Source organism: Gracilinanus agilis, chromosome 5 (assembly GCF_016433145.1).
Source record: "Gracilinanus agilis isolate LMUSP501 chromosome 5, AgileGrace, whole genome shotgun sequence".
Classification (NCBI taxonomy): Eukaryota; Metazoa; Chordata; class Mammalia; order Didelphimorphia; family Didelphidae; genus Gracilinanus; species Gracilinanus agilis.
Genome location: NC_058134.1, coordinates 121921550 through 121943449, shown reverse-complemented (window position 1 = coordinate 121943449; position 21900 = coordinate 121921550). Strand labels below are relative to the sequence as shown.

Below are 21900 nucleotides of genomic sequence, written 5' to 3'. Positions count from 1 at the left end.
AAATAATTGAAAGAAAAAAAATCAAGCACATTTTTCATTCCCAAGAATATTCTAGATAAAACTGATACTGTATTAATAATGTAGACAAATGAGAACTTTGTTAGATTATCGGTAGGCAAGAAGTGCCAAAGATACACAGTGGCATAGAAAGAGAGCATCTTAATACCCCAGAAGAATAACCCTTGGAACTATATAGCAGATTCTAGTGATTCCTAACTACTCTGAATATGAACACTCCCAAAATTCACAGTGGGGTGTAGCTATCAGGGATTAAGAGTTTACAGATTAAAATATGGAAACTGTGAATAAGTTACCCAAGCCAAAAATAACTATGCAATTAGGTATAATCAGTGCATCTATTCATGAACCAAGAGAAGTAACTGATCATTTCAAACATCATAAGCAATAAAGTTTATAAACAAAACCAAAAAAGTACCAACTCCCCATGTGAATAGATATGGAAGACTAATGCCATTTGTCCACTTCATACTTACACCTCTCAAAGTCAAACGCTGGCTGCAGGCTGGCACACAGGAAAGCCTGACAGCTAGAACATCTAAGCATGTCACACTCAACTGTGACCCAACCATACTTTGCACAGACCAGGGGAGATAGGTCATGGGGTTTGCCTGCCCATTTCAAGGAGTTTTCATGTTAAGGAAAACACTATAAATATGTGACTTCATATTTCAATATTTTAAAGACCTATTATTTCATCATTTGTGTGTATTCCCCAAAGATTCCTGTGATGTGGCTAAAAAAAATTCACTTTCATCCAATTTTGTGACAAGCCTTTAAACAATAGCTTTACAGTTTGTCACTAAGACTATACTTGCAGCCTTTCCATTTTGGTAGAACCTTGCCAGAGTTTATGCTCCATTGTCAAATTCTCCCCAGCTTCAAGGATGATATCCAAAGCATAAGACACTGGTGTAGGACTTTGATGGAGTACTACAGACAAAGTTAATAAGGTGAAGAATTGAAAAAAAAATCCAAGAGCCCAACTGCTGGGATAAGGACTTGCTATTTGACAAGATTGCTGGAAGAACAGCATTCTTAATGTAAAAAAATTACATTAAAAAAAAAAAAAGCCTTAATGTAAAAACATTACATAAAAAAAGCCTAAAGACCCAGGGTTTGGGGTAAAAATTCATACCCAAAGAAAGACCAAAAAAGGTCATTTTCAATGTAAAAGTTTTTACATGAAGAAAATTAATGTCATTAGAATGAGGGAACCCTTGATTGGGAGAAAATTCACATTCGAAAATCTCTGACTAAAATCTAATATCCAAGATACATAGGAAACTGATAAAAATGTGTAAGACCAAGAGTCATTCATTCTCTGGTAGTCAAAGGATATAAACAATTTTCAAAAGAAAACATACTGAAGATTGCTCTCCATTACTAATAATAAGAGAAATGCAAATGAAGACAAATCCAATGTTTTACCAAAAATCCCAAACTGGTAAAGATGACAAAAGATGGGAACAATCAATGTTAGGCATAGAGCAATGAATACTCAGTGGCATATATCCCAAAGAAGTCAAAGACAGAAGTAAAGTTTTCATATATTACAGCATGCCTAGAGTAGTATTTTCTGAAGACTGCAAAAACTATAAACAAAATTGTTGCCCATCACTGGGGAATGATACTGTATAAATTGAATCATCCCCCACCCCAGCTCATCTGACCCAGCTCTCCTTTGCGCATCTACACTGCATGAATGGATGTGACGCACGGGGATACTTGCAGGATGGAGGATAAGAGGTGTGGTGCGGGACATGTGGGCCTCACTACTTCCCTGGATGGCACAAGAGGTAGATGGAGGGTCATGCAGGAAGATGAACATGTGATCAGATTTAGAGTAGAAAAAAATAGGCTTTTAAACCTCTTAAACCTCTATCTATTCACTTTGTTTCAAGGGATTATTAATAAACTGTATGGAAAATAAGAACCTGGTGTTTGTAATTTAAATCTAATAATACTGTGCTTTAAAACTAATGCAGAATACTTAAGAGAATCATAGAAAATCAACTAAAAAACTAGTTGAAATAATAACTTTAGCAAAGTTGCAGGATACAAAATAAACTCATGTAAATAATCAGCATTTCCATATATTTCCAACAAAATTCAGTAGCAAGAATTAGAAAGAGAAACGATTTAAAATCACTCTAAACAATATAAAATACTTGGGAATCTATTTGCCAAGACAAATGCAAGAATTATAAGAATATAATTACAAAAATAAAAATGAAAACAAAAAAAGAACACAATTATAAAACACTGTTTACACAAATAAAATTAGATCTTAAACAATTGGAAAAACATTAATTGCTCATGGGTAGGCTGAGCTAATCTAATAAAAATGACAATCCTATCTAAATTAATTTATTTATTCAGGGCCATACCAATCAAACTACCATAAAACTACTTTATAGAACTAGAAAAAAATAACAAAATTCATCTGGAAGAACAAAAGGTCAAGAATATCAAGGGAACTAATGAAAAAAATGTTTTATGCATGGTAGCCCACCAATACAGATCGTAAACTGTGCTATAAAGCATTAATCATCAAAACAATATGATACTGGCTAAGAGATAGAAGGGTAGACCAATAGAATAGGTTAGAGGAAAAATGACCTCAGCAATCTTGTGTTTGATAAACCAAAAGATCCCAGCTTTTGGGACAAGAACTCACTATTAAGACAAAAACTGCTGGAAAAATTGGAAAACAGTATAGCAAAAATTAGGTTTAGATCAATATCTCACACCCTATACCAAGATAAGGTCAAAATGGGCATATGATTTAAACATAAAGCATGATATTATAAGTAAATTAGGGGAATATAGAATAGTTTACCTGTCAGATCTATGGAGAAGGGAAGAATTTATGACCAAACAAGAGATAGAGGACATTACAAGATATAAAATGAACAAATCTGATTTTATTAAATGGAAAAGTTTTTGTACAAACAAAACCAATGCAACCAAGATTAGAAAGGAAACAACAAACTAGGGAAAAAATTTTATAATAAATTTCTTTGATAAAGGTCTCATTTCTCAAATATATATTTAAAAAAGTCAAATTTATAAGACTCCAAGTCATTCCCCAATTGATAAATGATCAAAGGATATGAATAGGCAGTTTTCAGATGAAATCAAAGCTATCAATAATCATATAAAAATGTTCTAAATCCCTCTTTATGGGAATTAGAGAAATGCAAATTAAAACAATTCTGAGGTACTACTGTCTCACACTTATCAGACTGGTCAGTATGACAGTAAAGGAAAATGATAAATGTTGAGAGGGGATGTGGCAAAATTGGGACCCTAATGCACAGCTGGTGGAGTTGTGAATGGATCCAACCATTTTGAAAGGCAATTTGGAATTATGCTCAAAAGGGCTATAAAAGAATGCATACCTTTTTATCCAGTAATATCCCTAGTAGGTCTGTATCCCAAAGAAATTTTTAAAAAATGAGAAAGGACCTGTTTGGACAAAAATATTTATAGCTGCTCTTTTTGTGGTGGCAAAGAATTGGAAACCAAAGGTTTCCCTCAATTGGAGAATGACTGAACAAACTATGGTATATAATGGTGATAGAATATTATTGTGCTAAAAGGAATGATGAACAGGATGATTTCAGAAAGAGTTGGAAAAATCTCCATGAACTGAGGCAAGCAGAACCAAGAAAATACTGTAAACAGTAACTGAAATATTGTGGAATGATCAAATGCAATAGACTTTGCTATTAACAATAACACAATGATCCAAAACAATTCTGAGGAACTTATGAAAAAGAATGTTACCCACCTCCAGAGAGAGAATTGTTGGAGTATAAATGCAGATGAAAACATATGATTTATCACTTGTTTATTTGGGTATATGTTTGGGGGTTTTGGTTTTATAAGATTATTCATTTATAAAAATGAATAATATGGAAATATTTTGCATGGTAACACATGTATGATCTATGAATTATTTGCCAGCTCCAGAAGGGAGGAAGGAAGAAGGGAGGGAGTCAATATGGATCAAATAACTTCAGAAAACTTATGTAAAAATTTATAAAATAAAAAAATCAAAATAAAAAAATTTATGCTAAATCAAAGAGAGGAAAGCTATGATTTTTAGTTATTCTAAAGAAGAAAAATGGAGATAACATTTGTAAGTTAATAAAATATCCTTCTTACTAAAAATAATGTAATTCATGCTGAATCAACTACCTATTATTTTTTTACCTTTCTCAATTCAAATATATATTTAAAAATAAAAGATGAATTGTTCACATAAAAAAAAACTAATGCAGAATGAAGTAAACAGAACCAAGAGACCACAATTTTGTAAAGGTACACCTATTGCTAAGAGATCAGAACTTGGACCGATGTAATGATCAATCTTAACTCCAAATGACTGATGAAAAATGTCTTCCTCTTTTCTGAAGAAAGTTGATAAATTTTAAGTACAGAATGAGATCTCCTCTGTCAGAGAGGATCAATGTGTTGGCTTGTTTGGCTTAACCAACCATACTTCTCAGTTTCTTTGTTATGAGGAAGGATTTCATGGAAGGTCAAGTAGGGGTGGATAGGTACTAGAAAGTGTCAGTGACATTAATGGAACATATATTTATTTAATGATAGACCAAAGTGTATTTGCTACTGCGAAGTCTCAAAAAAGCTCCTGGTAAGGAATAACAAAATAGAGGTGTTTTCAAACCTTTGGCCACCACACTTCCTCTTTACTGTGATCTGGGTTCAATGGATAGAGAGCCATACCTGGAGACAGGAGGTCATGAAATCCAATCTGGCCTCAGACACTTTCTAGAGCTGTGACCCTGGGCAGGTCACTTAACTCCAATTGCCTTATTGTTCTTCTGCCTTGGAAATGATTCATAGTATTGATTCTAAGACAGAAGGTAAGGTTAAAAAAAAAAGGTCCTAGAACAATAAAAAGTAATAAGGATTCAATGTTTATTTTTTTGTATTCATCTGAATAATAGCACCTGAAGGACTATTAAAAAAAGATGTACAGGGTGTTGTAAAAGTCATAATGCAATTTTAAGCTATTAAAGCTTTAACAAATGCTACTAATAATAAGTAATAGTAGTAACAATAATAAAAGACATGCAGGGTATCTGAAAAATCTTAGTGTAGTTTTAATTTATTAATTTTTAAATTTTTTTAATTTATTAAAACTACTAAAGCTTAAAGCTGCTCTAAGATTTTGGGGATCTCCTGTATATAAATCTTTTAAAAATACACAGGGGGTTGGGAGCAGCTGGGTAGCTCAGTGGATTGAGAGCCAGGCCTAGAGACGGGAGGTCCTAGGTTCAAATCCGGCCTCAGACACTTCCCAACTGTGTGACCCTGGGCAAGTCACTTGACCCCCATTGCCTACCCTTACCACTCTTCCACCTATAAGTCAATACACAGAAGTTAAGGGTTTAAAATAAAAAAATACACAGGGGGCCGCTAGAGGACTCAATGGAATGAGAGCTAGGCCTAGAAACAGGAGGTCTTGGGTTCAAATCTGGTCTCAGATAGTTCCTACTTGTGTGACCCTGGGCAAGTCACTTAACCCCAATTGCCTAGCCCTTACCCCTCTTCTGCTTTGGAACCAAAACACAGTACTGATTCTAAGACAGAAGGGAAGGGTTTTTAAGAGAAAAAAATACATACTAGCTCTACCAAGTGCTGTTACTCAGATGAGGAAAATGAGCATTGAATTCCTACTGCCATTATTTGTTCTGGGACTCTTTTTATATATGCTATAACAGTACAGATGCATGCTTGGGAAGAAATCATTCCACTATCCAAGGCACTAGTTAACTCCTAATAGAATAAATAGTTTTTATATGTTTAAGAGGAATATAGGCAGGTCAAAAAGCATTCTCAGTCCAGGAATACTAAAAGGCTTGAAGATAGGATTCAGACATAAAGGTTAAAGAAATTGGAACTACTCAGTCAGAAGAAAAAACCTGTGGAGACTTAAAATTGATTTAAATGACATAAAGGTTTCATCCTCCCCAGATGGTGGTGTGCTTTTCATATCTACTGATGAAAAAAAAAAGCAAATGAGTTTAAACTTTGGTATAAGGAAGACAAGTGTTAAAGTAGGTAAATGCTGTTGAAGTGTCAGAAGAAGCTCCTGTAAAAGTCTGTCTCAGACCTGTGTGAAAGAAAATTGATCCATCAAATACAAGACTTTTAAAAAGACATTTGATTATTTTCAATGGGTTTTGCTTTATTAAGTATAAAAAAGATAAAAGTCAGGGTAGGGATAGGAATAAGGTGCTTTGAAGAATTACAATATCAAAATTCACACTGAATAAACTGAAAAGGATATAGTAAATGTTTCTACTCTGCTAAAGAAGGCTTCTTTGCTTGTAGATTCAAAAGGAGGTTGTTCTGCTTGGGGTGATCCATTAATTGGCTGGGACAAGGCAGATGTATCCTTCCTAAAAGAAAAAAGTGACATCTGTAAAAATATTCCTCTTTTCTTCCTTCAAATTCTCTAATGTTCAATATTTTCTACACCCCCAAACCAGAATGATCTTCTAAAAATAGAGTTCATTGTGATACCCCTACCCAAAAACCTTTGAGTTCCTGTCCCCAGGGGGCTCTACCTAGAACCTAAAACTTAAAACCTAGAACTTAAAAAAAAATTTTGGTAATTTATTTCAATATAATTTATTTCCTTTATAATTTTAAATATTTTAGTTTATACATTTAACACTCTTTTTCAGAGGAGTCCATAGGCTTCACCAGACTGCTTGCCAAAGGGATCTATGACACAAGAGAAAGATCTCCAGGCTGGATTTTTTATAATGACAATTTACACTATATACTATTTTAAGATTTGGAGTTCTTTCTTAACAAAAATCTAGTGAGGAAGACAATGCAGCTATTATTAGCCTCACTTTACAGATGAGAAAAATGAGGTCCAGAGAGTTTAAAAGGCATGGTTGTCACCCCCCAGGGACTCCTTTCTGCAGTTGCTCCATCCCTTCATCCCAGACTTCCCAGAACTCATCTAGACTACCTGACTATTCATGATGCTAACTCTAATCTTGGTGAGTTGAAGATCTTACTGTCTTCCTTGCCTCTACATCTTAAAGTCCTCTAGACCAGAATTGTCAAACATGGCCTGCAGTACTCCTAGTGATACAAAAACTATATTAAAATGTAACTGAAAAATACTTAACGAAATATTTAAAAATATAATAAAATAGATAACATACCATTTTAAAATTAAGCTAATACATAGCCTGCAGGGATGTTTATATACAGATTAGTGGTTCCTGTTTCTATTTGAGTTTGAAACTGCACTGCTCTAAACCATAGCGTATGAATTGCTTTACCTTCTTCAGACCCCCAAACTGTCATCTGACCTACGGATATAACCTAACGCTTTGCCAACCCCACTCCCTCCACCCAACACCCTTAAGATTTTCAGATTTTCTCATATATCCTCCAATTGAATTGAATTTTAATTAAAATATAAGCTTCTTGACAGCAAAGCTGCCTAACTTTCTTCTGTTTGTATCCTCAGAGCTGACCACAGTGCTTGGTATATGATGATAGTGGAATACTATTGTGCTATAAGGAATGATGAAAATTATCCTATAAGGATAATTTCAGAAAGATCTGAAAAGACCTCCATGAACTGATGCAGAGTGAAATAAGCAGAACCAAGAGAACATTGTACACAGTAACTGAAACACTGTGAGATATGTGATAGGCTTAGCTACTCTCAGCAATACAATGATCCAGGTCAATTGTGAGGGACTTAGGACAAAGAATGTTATCCACCTCCAGGGAAAGAACTGTTGGAGTCAGAATGCAGATGAAAGCATATGATTTTTCAATTGTTTATTTGGGTTTATGTTTTGGCATTTGGGTTTTATAAGGTTACTCATTTACGAAAATGAACAATATGGAAATAAACTTTGCATGACAAAACATGTATAACCCAGATCAAATCGTGTGCCAACACCAGAAAAGGGAAGGAAACGGAGGGAGGGAGATAAATTCAGTCATATGACTTAGGAAAACTTGGGTGGAAATTTGTTATTACATGTAATTAGTAAAAAAAATTAAGGGGGCAGCTGGGTAGCTCAGTGGAGTGAGAGTCAGGCCTAGAGACAGGAGGTCCTAGGTTCAAACCCGGCCTCAGCCACTTCCCAGCTGTGTGACCCTGGGCAAGTCACTTGACCCCCATTGTCCACCCTTACCACTCTTCCACCTATGAGACAATACACCGAAGTACAAGGGTTAAAAAAAAAAAAATTAAAAAGAAATCCCATCTCTTCCATGAGGCCTTCCATGACTACCATAAATGAGGGAGGGAAGGAGAGGAATTTGTTCCTGGATTGTGTTCAGGATAGTATGAAGTGAGCAGCAGATGTCCATTCCTTGGTCTTGTCAAAAACTAAATTCATTAACTTCTTCCCTCAAACTCCTTTTCCTTTTCCTTTCTTATTACTGTGGGGCATCACCATCCTCCAGTCCCCCAGGCTAACAACCTAGAGGTCATCCTCAACTCCTCACTCCCTCTTATTCTCATTATCCAATCTGTTGCCAAGGCCTTTCAATTTAATCTTTTTCGCATCTCTGACATATTCTTTCCTTTCTGTCTTCAGATACTGCTACCACCCAGGTTCAGGCTCATCCTTCGAATACTATGGAAGTCTGCTGGTTGGTCTCCTTTCTACAAGTCTCTCTTTGCTCTACTTCAACTTCTACTCAGCTGTGAAAGTGATCTCCTAAAGTGCAGGTTTAACTATGTTATCCCTTTAATTCAACAAATTCCAATAACTCCCTACTACCTCCTAATTCAAATATAAAATTCTTTTTTTTGGAATTCAAAGCTCTTGATAACCTAACCCTCTTCTCTACCTTAATATACTTTTTACCTCACCTCACTCCATGTACTTTCCAGCCATTTTCACTGACTGTCCCTCAATATCTTAAATGCTCTCCATCCTCATTTCTACCTCCTAACTGCCCTAATTTCTATAGAGTTCCCACTAAAATTCTATCTTCAACAAGAAGCCTTTTCTGATCCACTTTAATTCTAATGTCTTCCCTCCATTAATTATAGGGATCTCTTCCACATCATGGGGGTTAGGGATAAAGCAGCCCCTCGACCCAACCTCTCTATCTAGAAAATTTGCAGAAAAAATTTTTGACCCTCCCTTAGTACCAGAGACATCTGAATTTGTTCTTTTTCTTTTATGGGGTGTTTATATTCATTTGTATATTATTTATACTTTATTTATGAGTTACTAAACTTTTTAAGATAGCTCTACATTTCTAGCCTTGTGTGTCATCTGCTAGCTTTCATGTTTTTTCACAAATTTTTACTAATTTTAACTTTTAAAAAGTTGTGCATATTTATGGAAATAAAATATGTTGACATTATACAATTCTATAAGTATATTTTATACATTACTGAGTTTCTAAACTTTTTGTGTGTCCCCTGCTGGCCTTTACCTGTTGTCTGTGGCTTCCACAAACCCCACCCCCACAAATTCCCATTTAATTTCTTATGTCAACCTGCAATACATCAAAACTGTGATGTGGAAAGGTTCGATGTAGAATGGATACTTGTATTTTCAATTCATCCTGTATATAATTTGTTTGTTCATAGTTGTTTGTACATTGTCTCCCCCATAAGACTGTGAGTACCTGGAGAAGAGGATCTTATGCCTTCCTTTGTATCTCTAGCACTTAGAACAGTCCCTGACATACAGTGGGTGCTTAATGTTTACTGACTCCCTGCTCCCTTAAACCCATTCTTGTAGGCTCTAGATTCTGATGTCTCTGTCCCACTCTTCCCTAGTGTTCTGATGTGCTCTCTGGAAACACTTTTAATGTTAACAAACTGCCCTTTGTATTAGGTCTGTGCCTTCACTTAGGAAGATATGTGCTGTGTACTTGAATAGGCAAGTATATGTTGTTTTCTCTCCAAAAGAATGCAGCTCCTTGAGAGTAGGGATTGTTTATATTTTTATCAGTTTAGCTCTGGAATCTAGCATATAATGCTGGCATGGAGCAGGTGTTTGGATCATGTTTGTTAAAACTTTAAAATTAGAAGTTCATCAGAACACACAATCCTCTTTTATATTCTTTGAATGCTTTATGTTTATAAAGACATTTTTAAAGTGTATAATAAGAATTTTAAAATAAATGAAGACTTGTTGAATCTAACAGCTTTGAACCATCTGGAAATTTGACAAACATGACTTCTAGGTTTTATTCAGATATTAATAAAATGTTAAAACAGCACATGACATAGCACAAGGGGCCTCCTTCCAAGATGACTGAACATTAATGACTACTTTTTTTTTTTTTTAACCCTTAACTTCTGTGTATTGGCTCCTTGGTAGAAGAGTGGTAAGGGTGGGCAATGGGGGTCAAGGGACTTGCCCAGGGTCACACAGTTGGGAAGTGTCTGAGGTCAGATTTGAACCTAGGACCTCTCGTCTCTAGGCCTGACTCTCAATCCACTGAGCTACCCAGCTGCCCCTTAATGACTACATTTTAGATGTGGCCAGTTTAGTTCCAAATCTGCATAAGAGATTTTGTTCCTGGGGAAGGGGAGAAAGTATATATTTGATATAGAGGGAGTAAACAGTTCTTCCATCAAATATTTAGGTAACCTATATCTACAACTTTCTCCTTATCTACCAATCAGACATTGCCACCCCCTCACCACAAGAAAGAAATGAGCTTATTCTGATTACGATCAGTGCTCCTTTTCTTAGATATTCACTAACCTTTCTTAGTAAATGGGCAGTGCTAGCCAAATTGGGAGGCTGTAATTGGCTTTTTTTCCTTCATAGTAAGTGACTTGTGAAGTCTCTTACCTGGTGACTTACTAAGTATTAAGTAGGGGTACTTTTAGTTCTTAATTGATTAAATCAAAATAGACAAAGGAAATTAAAAAATCCTTTCACATTCATCAAGAGCTGTTAGGTGCTCTTTTACTATATCCTTCTTTATTTTGGATTTCAAATTTCTATTAATCATTTCTTTTATTCTTTCTAGTCCAAAGATAATTTTCCTTGGAAGAGAAAAGGGAAGCAAAATAAAACCAGAGTGGATCTGCATACCCTTAGCATGGTAAAGTGGAAAGACTAATAAACCTTCTGTGAGGACACCCCTATTTAAATCCTGCTTAGATATTTACTAACTCATTAGCTGTGTGATCTTGGATAAGTTACTCAATATTTCTAATTCCTGTTTCCTTACGTATAAAAATAGGAGGTGGAGGATGGAGATAATATTTGTAGTTAACTACTTTATTAATTTATAAGGATCAAATGAAACATTTGTAAAGCACTTCTGTAACTTTCAGGCACTATATAAATGTCACCTATTTTTATTGTCCTATCCACCCCAAGGAGTAGTCTTTTCCCATCTTGGCTCTTCTTTCCTTCAACACAGTTTTAAACCTCATTTTATTGTATTTAGTATACCTAACAAAATCCAGCCAAGTGGCAGAGTAGATAAGAGTGGCAGGCCTGGAGTCTTCCTGAGTTCAAATTGGGTCACAAACACTTATTAGACTAGACTTGTGATCCTGGACAAGTCATTAAACTTTGCTGGCTTCAGTTTCTTCATGTGTAAAATGATCTGAAGAAGGAAATGGCAAACCACTCCAGTAGCTCTGCCAAGAAGTTGAACAAGATAGTGTGCAAAATAATTTGACCCCTACCCTATTTGGGTTGACTCCTATCTCATTACTAAGTCAATGATTCTATCCTATACTAATTCCTAATCAGTATTATTCATTTTAATGTGATTCCATAGGGGAAGTGATTATTTCTTTTGTATTAAGATATATAAATACAGTTAAGTCAGTTAAGGATAACCAACTAATCTTAATATATGGTATAATTAGGAGTTATTAGATTAGGTTAGATTCATTTTTGTTATTTAAATTTGTCAGAACATGCTATTTGTCTGATCACTAAAAATGTCCTAACAAGAGGATTGATGAATGTCAGCATAGTCACTCTAGGCCTCTACCCTGGGACATGAGTACTGCATGACATCTCTAGATGTTATAATGGGATGAAAAGTCCCTATAGAAGGTCCCTAATTATTTTAGGAGTCTGTTGCCCAACACTTGAGTGAGATTCTGCCCTGGGGGAAAAATTGTAGGATCATTACCCAATACTTGGGTGGAGATCTGGATCTACCAGCCTGTTACTATGTGAACCCCAATTTGATCATGAGACCACTACAGAGATTTTGATTTGGTGCTGTACTATCCAGACTGTCTGAGACTTGAGGAATGTAAAACTTTTATTCTGGAGCATGGAGGCATCTCATAATGTGATTCTAAAATCCTATTTATTGAAGGGATCTAGAACCCTTTAATAAAGAGCTTTTGGCTCAGAGCTCAGCCTCAGTTGTTTTACTGCAGATTGAGCTGATTTTTTTCTACAATACTGAAAAACAACTGAACAATCAGATGCAGTGCATTTTGAATTTTCAGCATTCCTAATAATACAATGGGATCATGCCACAATCTTGTATTATCCCTCTGTTATATAACCTTGACTTCCATCTTTTGTACATCTCTTAAAAATCTAAGTCAGTAGATGAGTTCTTTGTGCAATTCATATTGTTCTCTTTAGACAAATCCCTTTTTTTTTTTTTAATGGAATTATTTCACTGTGTTTTTAGAACTGTATTCTTAAGAGCTTCCTATCTTTTCTGCGTTGGACTAAAAAAATCCAACCTATCTTTCCTCTGAACTCTGTAATGTTTGCAGGTCTAGGTGCATGTCAGACAATGGGTGGCTTTCCTCTCCTTTATTGAAAATTCTGAGATGGAATGGTCACCACCCCACCAAGGTTCCTAAAGAAAAGAATACTGAAAAGCAGTGACCTTTATTGCTTCCTCCACATTAAGGCAAGCTAAGAAATTATTAGCTCTTCTGTTTTTGGCTCCAGCATATCACTTGGCCTCTGTGTAAACTAGTTTCTTTTTCTAAAAAAATGAAGAGGTTAGAATAAATAACCTACAGCTTCTAGCCTTAAATCTATGATTCTATATATGGATAATTGAAATCCTCTATAATTATTATATCATGATATTAAGCTGTGTGTCAGGCTTGTAATCTATTTTCTGACTTCTTTCTTCTGCTCAGGTCATCTAAAGTTTCTTCAAGCTCTAAATCTATGATGATAATTGTGTTTTTGCCTTTATTGGTTCATCCAAGTTCCCTCCACCATGCTTTCTTTCTCTGGTTCTTGAATTTCCTAATCTGAATATATCTTAAAATAAGATATATTCTCCAAAACCTACCCTATTCCTTTTAAATGGAGAATCTTTCCAGATCCTTTCCAGATCCACACTCTAGACTAATGTTTCCTCCTATCATGTCTCAGTTATGCTTAAATGGTCAAATTACCTCTTTGTATTAAGATTCTCTAGTTTACCTTATTACTTCCCACCCATTTTTGGAAAGGGTCTAGATTTTTATATTTATTTAGAAGTGGAAGCAACTTCTTGACAGTGTAGAAGACTGGCAACTAGTCTGTCACTTATCATCTTAGGGAGCTGCCTGGAGATAATAAGAGGTTAAGTGACTTGCTTTGGTCACATACCTAGAATAGAGGAAACACATGAACCCAGATATTCCTATTTCTAAGCTCTTCTTTTCCATGATGCCACTCTATTCTCTTGCTTTTCCCATACTTTTGTGCATTCTGTGTATCTGAGGTCAAAGGTTTTATTGCTGGGTTCTTTCTTGGACTTTTGAATCCTGGGAACTTACAGGTTTTCTATTGATATTCTTCCTAAACTATGGTTCCCTGTATGGTAACTAGCTTGGTAAAGATATATTGATAATGTCTTTTCCCTTCACTTTCCTTTTTTGTTTAAAGCCCTTATTAGACTTGCAAAACTCTAGGAAAAAATATTTTTACTAGCCCTTAAAAGGTACATGCCATCCTTAACCAAGAGCCTACCCTTATTGTATTTTAAGCAAGACTCCAGAAATCCTGGATTTGCTCTCAGATACCCTCTTATTAAACATTTTTTATGGTTTTTCATACAATGCCTCACAGTGGATACTTAATAAAATTTGATGAATAAGTGAATCTTCTATTCAGTTGAATGGTCTACAGTTCAGATATGAAATATAAAAATAAGTTGTTTATTTTTAAACCCTTGTACTTCGGTGTATTGTCTCATAGGTGGAAGAGTGGTAAGGGTGGGCAATGGGGGTCAAGTGACTTGCCCAGGGTCACGCAGCTGGGAAGTGGCTGAGGCCGGGTTTGAACCTAGGACCTCCTGTCTCTAGGCCTGACTCTCACTCCACTGAGCTACCCAGCTGCCCAAAAAATAAGTTTTTAAATAATAGGATTACAAAATCCTATAGCAGTCCAGATTAGTCTAGGACCTGGCACATAATGGCAGATTTTATATCTGATCTCCCAACACATTCACCCCCAAACCTATACAGAAATTGATGACAATAAAAGAGCCTTAAGAGACTCCATGAAACATAGGAGAAAACATCAAAACAAGTCCTTAACATCTAAGAGGATGTGGAAGGGCATGGATATTTCAATATGACTCTTTTAAAAAGTAAATAAGGTGGTTTGTGTGCCTACATTGATGATTAGAATTTGAGGATAGTGTCTGCTAACATTAAAATAAAGACAACTTTGTGGAGTAAAGTCAATATCAGCAGGGCCAAGAGGTCTAGTACAGCTCCACTCTATCCAACAGCCCCTGCCTAAAAACAACAATTATATAGTGCTTTCTAGTTTACAAGACACTTTCCTCATAACAACATTGTGGGCTTTAAAGGCCAGAGCATTACTACCTCCATTTTACAGATGAGGAAACAAGAGACATTGTGTTTGTTGTGGAAAGAACACTCAAAACTCTCTGGTACTCAATTACCTTATCTGTAAAATGAGGGGGTTGTATTAGAGGAGTTCTAAAGTTCCTTCCAGTGTTGATACCTTTCATTCTTCCTAGAATGCTTTGATCTCTTTGCTCCCTTAATTCTCTGTATCATATGAACCTGTGTACCTATTGTATTCTTCACAGTCAAACTCCTTGAGGGCTGAAACTTTTGTATTTTTCTCTAGGTTCTAGTATAGTGTCTTACACAAAGTGGGTCCTAGCCCTTGTCACTCTTCTGTCTTAGAATCTATACAAAACCCTTAACTTCTACCCTAGAATTGACAAAAGGTAAGAGTCTAAAAACAACTGAAAAACATACACAGCACTGAATTGAAATCGAACATCCTGCAAAATCTAGGAAAGCTTAGGGAGCTCAAACTGCAGAAAACCCAGGCCTCTTTTTTTAAAATCAGGGGTTTTAAACCTTTTCTGTGGCAGTCTGGTGAAGCCCTTTTCTTTGAATCCTATTTCACCTACATCCCAGAGTTGTTAAGGTCAAATGAGAGAGCAGTATTATTATTACGATGCTTGGCACATAGTAGGCACTTAAATGCTCTCAGTTCCTACCCCTTCCCCCACAACTTAATTCTCTGTTCCTAGCTTGAGAGGCCTCAGCTTCAAATCCTACTCCTAATGTTTTTTAATGAACCGTGCTTACCCTGGACAAGTCACTTAGCCTGCTGGGGCCTCAGTTTCCTCATAAACAAAGGGAGGAGGTTGGACTAGATGGCTTCTGAGGTTCCTTTCCAGCTCTAGGTCTATGAATCTATGAAATAAGTCCAAATCTTTTAGGAAGAAGAGTTCCCTTTCTTTCTAAATGGCTGACGTTAGTTTCAGTTAGGCACTGGTGACAATGACACAGTTTTTAGTTCCTTTTCCCAAGTCGCCGGCCTCCCGACATCTTGCTCCCAGTTGCCCCCAGCCTAGGTGGCGGACGCCTACTTTCATCTGGGTCCAGGCCGCGGCCCTGTGTTTTCTCTGGGCCTCACGGGTTTCCGCCTCTTGGGGCCCCGGCACGTTCCGTTAGTGTTAACGGCTCCAAGGGAGCGGCTCGGGGCGGATCCAGCCTCCGTTACTCTAGCCTTTTCCTAGGCAGAAACTACGCCTCCTGCCCCTTGCCCTGACGTCTGGAGGAGGAAGATGAAGAAAAAAAGAGCAAGGCCTCCCGCTTCTGCCATTCATCCCTCCCCCAGTCCTGGGCTGGACCCCCGGAGCCTAACGCCTTCCCGAAGTCTACGACGAACTCACGCGTCCGACCCTCCCTCCTCGGGGGCGATTCCTTCATCTATCAACTGCCGGATTTTTTGGGGTGTCACCTCTGAGGAGCGGACCCCAGAACTCCGAGTTTTTTCCTCTCCAGCAGCAACCACGGGAGTAGGACTGGACGACTCCATCTTGGTCCCTTCTCAAAGTATTACCCCCTAGGTCCTAAAACCTCAAGCACTTCCGTTCCGGGAGGATAAACACCGCCACAGGAACTGTTAGACGCCAGAGATGCTGGGACTGGGAAGTGGCAGAGCAGGGGGCGTCTCCTTTTTTGCGACCTCCGGCTAGTCTAGATCTCCCACGGACGGAGTCTGTTAGCTGCCTCAGACCTCGAAGAGCTGCCTAAGGGCTCTTCATAAAGGATTTGGACGTATTTCATATTTCACATAGCCTTGGAGGCGGAAAGGGATCCCCGAAGCCATCTAGTCCAATCTCTTTCCTCCCCAATTTTTGACAATTAAAAAAAAATGGTGAGTTCCAAATTCTCTCTCTCTCTCCAATCCTTCCCTCCCTCCCTGCTGCTTCCCCAGACGGGATAGCAATCTGATATAGATTTTCCATGTGCAATGTAAAGGAAGAAGGGGGGAAAGGAGAAGGAGAAGAAAAAAGAGAATGTGTTGGTTTATATTCAGACTCCATTAGTTCTTTCTATGGCAACGAAGGGCATTTTTCCTCATGAGCCTCTGGGATTGTCTTGGAACACTGTGTTGCTTAGAATAACTGGGACATTCACGGTTATTTATCAAAAAATATTGCTGTTACTGTTTAAGGTGTTGTTCTGGTTCTGTTCATTTCATTTTGCATCTGTTCAAGTAAGTCTTTCCAGGCCAGCCTCCTTTTACAGAGTCCCTAACTTGTTCAGCATTGAATGGGTCCTTAAAAATATCAGAAGTAGGGAGTGGTGACTCAGGAAATAGAAAGCTAGAACTGGAGAGAAGAGGTCCCGAGTTCAAATTTAAACAGAAGGTAATGTGTTTTTTTTGTTGTTGTTTTGTTTTTTTTAATCAAGGATTTGAAGCTGACTCTTTTCAAGTCAGAGCCAGAAAATCACAATCCAAGGTCAGAGAATTGCAAAAAACAAAACAAAAAAAAACCCCACAGATTTGTCCACAAATACTTGAGTACAATTCAAATTGTGCTCTAGAATATAGTAAATATAGTTAAAGTCAGGGGTGAGCTATAGCTGTCTGCAGATTGTTAAATGTTCATCGTGAGTCTTTATACCTCCTAAATTAGCAAGTGCTGTAAATCAAGGCTTGATTTATCATCTCGTTAATTGTCTAGAGATTTAAGGAAGTTATGGAGAAAATATAATACTGATTAAACTTCAAAGTGTATATACACAAATATAATTTTTTTAAAAAACCATTTCTTTCTGTCTTAGAATCGATACTAAGTATAGGTTGAAAGACAGTAAAGGCTAAGTAATTGGGATTAAATGACATGCTCAGAGTCACGCAGCTAGAAGTATCTGAGGCCAGATTTGAATCACAGACCTCCTGACTCCAGGTCTGGCTCTATCTACCAAGCCATGTAGCTGCCCTTCTACATATATATTTTTTTGTAGGAGAGTCAGTTAAACATTTGTTAAACATTTACTAGTAAATGAGGAAATGTTCATTTTAGCTTTATTTCTTATCTCTTTACCTAACCACTTTGTGTTATATTTTGTTTGTACATAATTGTTTGAATGTTGTTTCCCCCATGAGACAGTGAATTTCTTGTGAGCAGAGACTACCTTTTGTCTTTTTATATATCTCCCAATGTCTGGTAAAATAGTAGGTACTTAAAATTTTTATTATTATCATGCAAAACACATTTCCATATTGGTCATTGCTGTAAGAGCACACTCATACAGAACCAAAACCCCAAAATAAAACCAAAGATACACTAATGTGAAAGACAACTCCAACAGTTCCTTCTCTGAAGGTGGATATCATTCCCCATTATACATCTTTCAGAATTGTCCCAGATCCTTGCATTGCTGACAGTAGCCAAGTTTTCACAGATAATCATGGCAGAATAATCTTATTATTGTGTACAATGTTCTGAAAAAACTGGATTGCAATACTTTTAGAAATAGTAAGTTGAAATTCAAATGTGTCTGTCTGGTCAGGCTGATAGGTCTAAGATGTTAAGGCCTCAGACCTGAAACTATGAACAACGCAATCTGACTACTCTAAATTATATAACAAAAGGTTTAATAGAATAAATTTAAACAAGGAAAGGGAATGGAAAGGAGGGCCAAGGAAATTTCCCTAGCACTATGATACTATTACTCCTCCCACCCAAAATAACAGATTTGCAAGAATCTGGCTTCTGTTTCTTGAGGCTAACTAACAAACTACACTGACCATCTGTTTCCCCAAATCCCTATCTAGCTTCCCTGACTATGGCCACTCCTGAAACAATCTGGGTAAATGGAAATATAGTTCAGATTTGTTGGATAGGGTGGTGACAGTATGACAGAGTCACCAAGGCCTTACAGCCAAGAGGCTCTAAGTTTCTCAAACACAGATAGGCACAGTATCTCTTCTGGTTGGCTTTGCTCACAGGAACACCAATAAATGGCAATATACAGATTAGGAACAAAAAGAGGTAGAAGCAGATGTTAATCTAGATGAAATATCTATCTGGAGTCAGGAAAGCTGGTCAGAGGGCCTCAACTGTCAGGTCAAACAGCTTTTCCCAGGAAAAGTCAATTATCTCCTCACAGGAAGTGCTCCCTCCAAGTTCTAAAGATACAGGAACTCAGCTCTCCCTCCAGGCTTCAAGTCCTCCTTTTATTCTTTCCTGACACTCCTATTGGAACTCTTTCCTTGAGTTCCATCAGTAAGCTCTGTGAGCCACTTGATTTACAACCTGTATCATTTGCAAGCTTACCTTCCTATTTCCCTATGTTAATAGTTCTCCCAGTGCTGCTTACTCTGCATCAGTTCCTGCAGATCTTTCCAGCTTTTTCTGAAATCATCCTGCTTAACATTTCTTATAGCACAATAGTATTCCATCACCAACATGAACCACAATTTGTTTAGCCATTTCCCGATTAATGGACATCCCCTGTAAAGGTTAAAAATTAAAAGTTGGACTAAACATATAAAAATGTAGAATTGGGATTAGTTCTTCTTTAAATGTTTGAAAGAATTCACTTGTGAATCCATCTGGCCCTGGGGATTTTTACTTAGGGAGTTCATTGATGGTTTATTCAATTTCTTTTTCTGATATGAGATTATTTAAGGATTATATTTCTTCTTTTGTTCATCTGGGCAATTCGTGTTTTTGTAAGTATTTATCCATTTCACTTAGATTGTAAGATTTATTTGGATATAATTAAGTAAAATAGCTCCTACTGATTAATTTCCTCTTCGTTGTTAGTGAGTTCGCCCTTTTCATTTTTGAAATTGATTATTTGATTTTCTTCTTATTAAAATCAAATTAACCAATGCTCTATTTTATTTGTTGTTGTTTTTATAAAACCAAATTCTTGATTTATTTAGTAGTCAGTGATTCTCTTACTTTCGATTTTATTAATTTATCCTTTAATTTTTGGGATTTCCAAATTAGTCTTTAAATGAAGATTTAAAACTTGTTCTTTTCCTAGGTTTTTTAGTTGCATGCCCAATTCATTGATTTGCATTTTATCTTTTTTATTGATATAAGCATTTAGAAATATAAATTTTCCCCATAGTATTTCTTGGCTGTATCCTATAAATTTTGATATGTCTACTCATTAATAAAATTATTGATTGTTTCTATAATTTGTTCTTTGATCTACCCTTTTTTAGCATTAGATTATTTAATTTCCAATTACTTTTTTATTTGTTTTCCCATAGAGCTTTATTGATTATAATTTTTATTGTGTTATAATCTGAAAAGGAAGCATTTATTATTTCTGCTTTTCTGCATTTGGTTGTGAAGTTTTTATGCCCTAATACATGGTGAATTTTTGTGTAGGAGCCATGTACTGCTGAAAAGAAGATATATTCCTTTCTATTCCCATTCAGTTCTTTCCAGAGATCTATTAGTTTTAATTTTTCTGAGATTTCATTCACTTCCTTTACTTCTTTCTTGTTTATTTTTTGGTTATTTATCTAAATCTGAAAAGGGGAAGTTGAAGTGCCCCACTAGTGGAGTTTTACTGTCTATTTCCTCCTGAAGTCATTAAATTTCACCTTTAAAAATTTAGAGGCTGTACCATTTGGTTCATATATGTTTAGTATTAATATTACTTTCTTGTTTATAGTACCTTTTAGCAAGATATAATTTCCTTCCTTATCTCTTAATCATATTTATTTTTGCTTTAGCTTTGTCTGAGATCATTATTCTAATTCTGCTTTTCTTTTTACTTCAGATGATTCATAATAAGTACTGTTCCAGCTCTCTTACCTTTACTCTGTGTGTGTCACCCTGCCTCAAATATATAGTAGGAGATTAATATCTGGTTCTATTTTATGGGTGACTTTATAAAGTTACATGGAGAGTGCCAGTAGTCTCTAACTACCAACATAAAACTGGGCACCATAGATGATATAAAAGATAATCAAGGAGATGAAGGAAGGGAAGTGGCTCAGTCCCATGAGGTGAAGTCTCCTATAGACTACTTTTGGGCTCCCTTGTGTGGATATGGAATCTATAAACCCTCAAACTTGTAAGCTTGTGAGGTCTGATAAACCCCTAGTTTAGTTAGCTTGAAGGTGAAGACCTCAAGTTTGACCTTATCACAAGAGTTTCCCCCTGAGGGAAAAACCCAATTTCTTGTGTCTCAGACTAACAATAGACTCTTAAGTAGTTTAGGTGGGGAGGGCTAATCCCATCAAGTGTCTAGTACCTCTTGTCACAATGATTTCTCCCCTTAGGCCAAAGTCCTTTACCGAAGTAGCCCAGCCCTTGGCTGGATCTTTCCCTTTTGTGCCTCTCACTGTTATTCCTGTCTAGAACTACTCCTTTTCTTTGTTACCTTTGTAAAGCCGATCTACTCTACTTTCCCATCCTCAGTCCCCAGTTCCCCAAAAGGGTATTTAAGCTTCTCAATTTTCATGGCTCCCTGGAGTTTCCATCTACCACTGTGGGTCAGTGACCCGGAGCAGCCAGAGTCTAGAGACTCTGCAAGGATTTGTAGCACACAGCTTCGCTAGGAGGCCTAATTAAGCACTCACCCCTTCTCCTTAATTAAAAAGTGGTTTTTCCAACTATTTAATAGTTCTGTGTTTTGTTTTGTTTTTTTGTTTAACACATGGAATCAACAAAACATTTAGGGAACTAATGGGAGGAAAACCCTCGGGGAATTTTGGAGAGTTTCTTGTGGAGGATCTATGGGAAAACCTGGATAAGAGAACAGGATATAGAAAGTATTAGTGGGTTTCAGTTTGTACAATTCAATTCAACAAGCATTCAAGTGCCTAATAATAGTAATGGTTAGCACATCTATATATACATGTGTGTCTTTTATATATGTAGGTATCAATCATGGGGGGTTATGGGTGTGACATCCCATAATCTAGAAAATCCATCTAAAGTTTTTTGGCCCTCTATACCAGAGGAAAAGTCTGAATTTTTTTTCCTTTTATGAAGTGTTTACAGTACCTTATTGTAAAATTTGGGTTTAAGTATTTGGTCATAAGCAGTATGTAGATCAATGTTAACATTCCCAGCCTTTGTGTTATCCACTGTCTTTTGCATTCTATTTGCAAAACTTTTTTA

General features: G+C 36.5%; 1 protein-coding gene across 1 annotated transcript in view; it reads right to left on the bottom strand.

Annotated features, from left to right (window-relative positions):
• The window catches only part of ZC3HC1 (zinc finger C3HC-type containing 1), a 30317-nt gene extending 13989 nt beyond the window's left edge, over positions 1-16328 (bottom strand). Inside the window, exons 1-3 of the mRNA XM_044677256.1 lie at positions 16183-16328; positions 6344-6455; positions 495-645 (exon numbers count right to left, since the gene is read on the bottom strand). Of these exons, the coding sequence (XP_044533191.1) occupies positions 495-645; positions 6344-6455; positions 16183-16328 (409 nt within the window). The remainder of the gene's footprint in view (positions 1-494; positions 646-6343; positions 6456-16182) is intronic.
• Between the last annotated feature and the right edge of the window lie 5572 nt (positions 16329-21900).